A 7,993-nucleotide genomic window follows, 5' to 3' on the forward strand; every position below is an offset into this window, starting at 1 on the left:
GATTCAGCCACTGCTTCAGCAGTAGATGTTCAATTGGAAATTGAAGCTTCAGAATCACTAGCAGGTGTGACTGCTTACTGTTTATTAATTCATGATAGAATTGTAGAATATGTACCTTTTACTAGAGAAGTAAGAAAACTTGTGTAAATATAATTAAGAATTAATTTATAACAATAAAAAAACTATTATTTATTAATTTGTAATATTTTCATTAAATATTATTTCAGTTTTATAGTAAGGTTTGATAAAAAATAATTTTGACTATAGTGTAAACATTTGATGTATATACACTAAATAATTTTGTGTAATGAATAAATAGGTTTACAACATGTGTGTAATCTCAGTAATGTGTGTCTCAGTAAATCGGTGACCCCCCGGAGGGATATCCAGATTAAGTCTTAATCATTACGTTACAACACGTCAATGAACTGTAAACATACAGATGTATACTACTAGCACGGGATAATAAGCGATCAGGTTTATATAAAAATTACACAATTGGTTAAGTACAATATTGTTTCAAATGATTTAGTTATACAAGATTCAAAAAAATTAAAAACATAATTTTATAAGTTATAACACTAAATTTCAAAATTGAATGATCATGTATAAAATGCATCATTATTCTATATATTATTTATTTAATTTTATTTAATATTTACAAGGCCAATGTTCAATTACAATATAGAATAACGATATTAACAAAAGTATAATAATATTTACCAATTATAACATATTTTAAATAAATCAATATAACTAAAGTATATAAACATAAATAGACTTCTATATTTAATATAATAGGATCAATAAAAAGTAAAATTATATACATTTTGCTTCATCATCTTCATAGAACCGGCATATTACAATTTTTTAATTTATTATTAAATAATTACAGTATCATAAATCATATTACTTACAATTTAACATAATGAATCTCGACCAAAGTCAATCACAATACAATTATGTATATTATTATTTAATAATAAAAAATAAATAGAAATGAATCATACATAAAAGTTAATGATCAATGTTAGAATATTAAAATATATACATAGTTTTAACAAAAAGTTTGTAACCAAATTAAATAACATACATTTTCCATTTTTACAATTTATAAAATGTTCAATGAATTAAATATTATAACACTTTTAGAAATATTAAATTTGAAAAACAATGATTATTGTTATATTTTGTACATTAATATATTATAATATAAAAATTAAACAATTTGCTTCATGATTAGGTTACTATAGCTCCCTTAATTAATTTTATCATCGATAACGATTTGTCGAATAGCTAATTAGTTAAATGATTTACTATTTATAAAATACGTTTGTAATAAAACATATTCATAATTATTTTTGATTAGTTTAATTTATAATGTCCGTATGGTAAAGTGCAAATACCACCTTTTAATATGACACGTTTATCGTCATTTGCACTCAATACTATTTTTCTGGTTGTTTTGGAATAAACATTATGTTTTGTTGCCTGTATTGAGTTAATATCACAGTATGCATTAATTTGACTAGATTCACCATTTTGTGCATCCAAATGTGAGGAATTTTGTATACTGAACTTTGATAAAATATCTAAATAATGATTGACCGTCATATACTTGTCTCTAACATACTTTTTTACACCTTTTGCCTTTTTGTATTCAATACCACTTACTGTATAAGCATATAATTTGGGTCTTAGCGTTACAAATTGCGTCATAATTTCACTCTTCAATTCGTCTTTAAAATATCCTGGGGTGTTCTTATGTTTATCACTGTAACAAAAGTGACTAATTGGAAAATTAGAAGTATCAAAATGACTCAATAAATCAAATTTTAAATCATTAAAATAATTATTTGTTTTAATACGATATATTAATGAATCGGTATCAGTGTATAATAGTGATATTTTTTTTCCGTATTTATTTTTCATTACGTCATAATGGAAATTATAAATATAGGTTTTCGATATATCTAAAATAGAAAATCCCACGTAGATTGGTTTATCAAATTTAATCTTTTCTTTTTGAAAATGTAAAGACATTAACTCATTGCTATATATAGTTCTATCTATGAAATTAGGTTTTCTCATTAGCCTATGAGCTTTTCGATCATCTGATACCAACTTTATATCCAATCTTTTACGCGGATTCTCCATACATTTCCCATAGACACTATTCACGAGTAATTTCCAAAATTCATATTCAAACTTGTTTTTTGCCAAGACCCTCATACTAGTGCATTTATCAACATAAGGGGCTAACCATTTTGATTGATCAAACTTAATTATTTTATGAACTTTTACAACTTTTAATCCGTTGTGAATTGCCTGCTTTAACAATCTATAATGAACGACATAATTTGATTTATTATTTAAAGTTGTCAGCAGTTTAATAATCTTAGAATTAGGTGGACAACTATTGTGTGGCAAAAAAGGTAAATCGCTATGAATATCATGTAATTTTTCGGGGTAATCCACATCCACTTCCAGTATATAACCAATAGGTGCATCGTCATCTATAGTAGTAACGTCTAATGTCAAATCATTATACCATTCAAAATTGTTGTATGGTAAACTTGCAAGCATTGATTTGCCGTATAAATTTACACAATCAAAATATGCCAAATAAATGTGTGGTTTTTTTTTGTTATAATTAATCCCATCAACATCTGGTAGATTAGCTCTGGCATAGCGTCTTACAGATTGGCATACCCCTCCTCTTATTCCATTCTCCATCATGAGTAACATCAAATAATCTGTTAATCTCTCAAGTTTAACTCCAGTAAAACTTAACATTGCGTCAAACGCAAAACCAGGTGCTGTCAAATAATAAGAGGCGTCTAAATTAAAAGTTTTCAAACAAATATCTCTAAAATTTTCAAATACATCAGCCAGAATCAATATGTCCGTTAATAAATATAAATCACTATATTCACCTAATGTTTTTATATTAAATTTCTCCCAAACATTGCATGCATGCATGTAATCTTTTTTTGAAATATGATCATCTGTTAACGAATTATAAAATTTAATTCTAGGTGGTAATGAGGTATCTTTAAGTTTTGAGTTGCAGTCTACATACTCATATGGAAGTACACCTTTCCGAATAACTAAATCAATGTTTTCTAAAGGAAAATGATGGTTAATTTCACGGAATCTTGTTTTATCTTCGGCTAAATTAGTAGCTAAATTAGAGAGTGATTCTGACATGAACATAAAAGTGTCTACAAATTTTACATAAAATTTATCAAAAATTTGCTTACTAAAGGTCAAATATTTTTCACCCGAGTTTGGAATAATGCGTATGTCATTATCATTACAGCCTAAGGTGCGTACAATAAAATGACCGTCATACGATAAATTATGGAAATATACTGGTACAAATGATGGGTTTTGTGCCGAAAAATTACAATTTAAGCATAAAGCCCTTAAATATTTCCCTGTAAGATGTGAGTGGTCTCTAACTTTAAATACGGTTTCATTATTAAATGATCTCAAACATAGTTCACATTTTTTCGAATTAATATATTGACCTTCTTCCTTTTTTGTTAATTTATGCATTGATTTATTAGTATTATATAGATAATAAATTTTGGTAGAAATATCAATTATAGTTAACATAAAATGCTTTGATGCATTTTTGCCTCTATAAATTATTGGATTTTTAGGAATTTTAAATTGTTTTACTAATTTTTTTGGGACGATGTTGTAATCAATTTTAACATATAGCCCATAACTCATGGGCTTATGATAATGCGTGTTTTTAGTATTGACCGTTATGATATTATTAGTGGGTTTTAAAAAGCATTCAAAATCGGCATAAATTACAATAGGAATTCGGTCAGCCCGATTATATTTATTAAAATATATAAATTTGTCATCATGTGGATCAATCATTACAGGCTTACAAAGTTTATGTTTTTGGCAGATTACTTTATGCCTATCGAGACCATGCTGCCCCCATGCCTTGTTTTTATTTGGTTTAACATTAAAAGTCGTAAAACATCGCTTGCAAATAATTATTTTACTTTCATGTTTTGTTCTTTGTGATCTAATCAGTCGTGAGAAATTAGCTATGTAACAATAATGTGTTGTTGGTTCATTTGAGAAAAAAAAACAAATCATAATGATCGGATTTTTCGTTATTATTTATATGAAGTGGGTAAATTTGATTTTTATCATCACAACTATAAACATTAACGGATATGTTATTAATTTTTTCAAATTTTTTTATTTGATTGATTGGTGTAGGGTGATCAATACAATTAAAATTAAGACCACTTTTTTTTTCCAAAAAATTAAAATATTTAATACTAAAATTATTTTTATTTTTTTTTTCATTAAATTTTGATAAAATTGCATATTTAAAACATCTATTGTCATAATTCATTACGTTTATTATTGCTTTTTTATTATAAATTGATTGGGGTAATTTTATAAATGAGGAACCCCCTAGTAAATTTACTTTATTTGTTCTTAATTGGAGACCATCTAAACTAATTTGTCTCCAAGAAGAACCCTTCAACAGAAATGACTCTTGTTCATTTAATAATTTATCGAACATGTTTTTAAAAAGGGTAGAAAAATTTGAAGTAAAATAACATAAAACATTTGTTGTTTTAAATGCAACATCCCGAACTTCTCCCGTAATTAAATTTTCATATACTAAGTCTACAAATAAATTAAATTTATATGTGGATGAAGAACATAATTCTTTTAGTTTTGATTTTAATGAAGAAGAAGTAGAATTTAAAAATGACAATAAGTCAATAAGGTTTTCGTTGTTTTTATAATAAAAAGTTTTTGAGCGATTATTTTTAAATTTCTCAATTTCTACTAATTTTTGTCCAGTGATGTTTAATCGATTAATTTTTTTAATGCGGTTAAATTTTGGCATTTTTAACAATTAATTCAAAACCGCATTAAAATAAAATATATAATAACGTATTAAAATAAAATATCACTTATGTAGTTATGTATGAACTGTTGATTGAAGTAGATTGACGGTGCAATTGGTTATTGGAAATACTTGTATTACATAATCCTCTTCGGGTTCAGCATATAAATTGCGATTGTCACAGACAGTGACGTATTTTTGGCATGCCAAACACCTTCGTCTTTGAAATACATTTGTAGCACATTTATATCCTTAAACATAACATGGTACGCTTTTAAACTTAAATTTACAAGATTCGACTCAAAATACGCCTGATTGATATAATTGGCACATTCGAATGAGCAAAATATATCGATAATATTATCATCAAATGAATATCGAACTTCCCTCACGACAAAAGCTGAATGCAACTGGCGAAAATATTCATAAACTTCACGTTCACTGTGAGTAAATGGATATTTTGCAATATGTTGTATTGTGATCGGTGGTATATGACTAATTACATTATCGAGGTTGTCGTCAGGTATCATATCTTTGCTAAAAATGAATAAAATGATTATATTTTAAAAATTAAAATGTTATAATTAATTAACTTACAATGAAATATTCTGCTCGCTGCATGCGGCGTTCTTGCATACCAGCTTGTTGAGTATTATTATTATTGATCTAATGAACCCCACTATTTAAGTAACATGGAAAAGCAGATTATAAACTGTATGCCAAAAATCGTTTGATATATCCATCACTTATTCGCACGGCACTATTTTTATTATTAGTACCTTATATGTTAATGTAAACATGAAATGCGATCAAATTTTAATTATAATCATTGATGTACAAAATACTAAAAATAAAAAATAGTGCAGTGCGAATAAGTGATGGATATATCAAACGATTTTTGGCATACAGTTTATAATCTGCTTTTCCACACATTAGCCAATGTCAAATATCTTTTAATTCCTCTGTTAATCGTTAAAAACAATGTGTATATCAGTTTTTATTTATTACCAACACGGCACCTTATATCTTAATGTAAACATAAAATGCGATCAAATTTTAATTATAATCATTGATGTACAAAATACTAAAAATAAAAATAGTGCAGTGCGAATAAGTGATGGATATATCAAACGATTTTGGGCATACAGTTTATAATCTGCTTTTCCACACATTAGTCAATGCCAAATATCTTTTAATTTCTCTGTTTATCGTTAAAAACAATGTGTATATCAGTTTTTATTTATTACCAACACCATGTGTAACAGGCATTGACATGACTATTACTATATATCATAGATATTAATTTATATAAAATAAAGAGACCTAATGTGAATTTCATCAGTTAATTTTAAGCAATACGAGTGCATAGTAATAATGTCCGACATGAGTGTACAAAATTCGGCCGATGAAGAAATCAATGTAAGTACATTATTATAATAATTATAATATATTATTAATATACTTTAATTTAACACCATTTATTAACAATAAGTTTAAAACATAATCATTTAAATTTAGGATCATTATTCATATCGAAAAAATGTGCAAATGCAGAATTCTAAAAAACCCAAAATCACTATGAAAGCTAAACCAAAAAAACAGAAATTAATAATGGTCAACACAAGCGATCAAAATTCAGATGATGAAGAAATTGATGTATGTGCACCGGTATTATTATTATTATTATTATTATATCATAAACTTTTTTCTTAATTTCCTTACATTACACATCAATATGTTAAAAACATGGGTATATAAATTTAGGAACTTTATAATCATCGGAAAAATGAGCAAATGCAGAATTCTAAAAAACCTGAAACCGTTATAAAACCTAAACCAAAAAAACAGAAAGTAAAATATTCCATATTTTAATAATAATATATTTATCAATTTAATATTGATTTTAGTTTCAGTCGCATTTATTAAAACTGGAACAAGAATATAATGGTTTAACAACTATGGTTAATGAAAACTGCATACGCGTAAAAAAATCAGATGGTGGAAATTTTTGTATCAAAATACCCGAAATCAAAACAGCAAGTGATTATTTGGTTATTCAAAAATACAAAACATCGGACATGGAAAAAGTAGAGTCAAAAGACAGGTAACTATTAATATTTTGTATAAACAGAGTATATTAAGATTTACACTAGGTATCATTAAAATGAATAAGAAAAAAAAAAAATTAAGTACAATATTTGTAAATTATTGGGGAAACATATCATGCCATAGTACTATTTTATAACCTAAATAGGCACGATGCTTACAACCAAGCAATTTTGTGAATATAGGTATGATGATGTTTCGTCGTTGATACTAATAATATTCACACAGTATGTAAAATATTTAACTGCTCAACAATTGTGTCATCTAGTTTATTTGATAAAATATTTATGATAATATGAAAATATATGCATTTATAATATACAATCATTAATTTGTTTTAATAGATGGAAAACCTCAACGTTCAACGCAAAAACTATGCTGAACGAAAAAGATAAAGCTGACAATACAATATTATCGGCATTTAATAATTTGCAAGATTTATTAATGGATAAATTTATGTGTAACAACAACAAAAAAATTGAATCTTATAAATAATAACTATATGTTTATATTATTATAGTTTCACTAAATGAAACCCGTCATTAATATTTGTGTATTTTTTATTTATTACCAAACGGTTAAAATATTTGTATTCAATTTTATTTTAGAAAGCTTACATTTGATTCAATAATTTATACAATATGATTATATTATGGAAAATATTTTGGTTTATTTTAACCAGTTAACATTTAAGATTATTTATAATATATAATATATTAATTATATTATTATCATTTATTATTAAATAAAGGTATGCATTTGACAAAATAAATAATGTTTATTATGAAGGTATAATCTAATTATTAAATAGTAAGCTTGTCGTATATCATGATTATTTTGGTTTTATTGGCTGGTTATATCAGGCTTTAGTATAATGTCTGCAAACGTTTCGTGATGGATTTGTTGTAATTCAAGTAAAAATGACTTTTCTTCATCCTTCAGGTCATTCATTTTGAAATTATAATCTTTAATATATGTACTGATAAAATC

The 7,993-nt window shown here is 25.8% G+C and overlaps 2 protein-coding genes across 5 annotated transcripts; one reads left to right on the forward strand and one right to left on the reverse strand.

The window, feature by feature from the left end:
- Window positions 1-678: 678 nt before the first annotated feature.
- On the reverse strand, window positions 679-3,210 carry LOC132948070 (uncharacterized). The gene is made up of 3 exons (XM_061018361.1): window positions 2,973-3,210; window positions 1,675-2,840; window positions 679-1,592 (listed from the first exon to the last, which is right to left on the reverse strand). The coding sequence occupies exons 1-3, from the start codon at window positions 3,208-3,210 to the stop codon at window positions 1,449-1,451; spliced, it is 1,548 nt and encodes a 515-aa protein (XP_060874344.1). The 3' UTR covers window positions 679-1,448.
- A 2,616-nt stretch (window positions 3,211-5,826) lies between these two features.
- Window positions 5,827-7,645, forward strand: LOC132935531 (uncharacterized). 4 transcript variants are annotated; one of them, XM_061002119.1, is made up of 5 exons: window positions 5,828-6,316; window positions 6,416-6,565; window positions 6,662-6,748; window positions 6,805-7,001; window positions 7,348-7,645. In XM_061002119.1, the coding sequence occupies exons 1-5, from the start codon at window positions 6,272-6,274 to the stop codon at window positions 7,496-7,498; spliced, it is 630 nt and encodes a 209-aa protein (XP_060858102.1). In that variant the 5' UTR covers window positions 5,828-6,271; the 3' UTR covers window positions 7,499-7,645. The 4 variants fall into 4 exon arrangements, with proteins under 4 accessions (XP_060858105.1, XP_060858102.1, XP_060858106.1 ...); XM_061002120.1 differs by having other exon boundaries at window positions 5,830-6,316; window positions 6,416-6,553; XM_061002122.1 differs by lacking the exon at window positions 6,662-6,748 and having other exon boundaries at window positions 5,827-6,316.
- Window positions 7,646-7,993: the final 348 nt, after the last annotated feature.

Source organism: Metopolophium dirhodum, chromosome 1 (assembly GCF_019925205.1).
Source record: "Metopolophium dirhodum isolate CAU chromosome 1, ASM1992520v1, whole genome shotgun sequence".
Lineage (NCBI taxonomy): Eukaryota > Metazoa > Arthropoda > Insecta > Hemiptera > Aphididae > Metopolophium > Metopolophium dirhodum.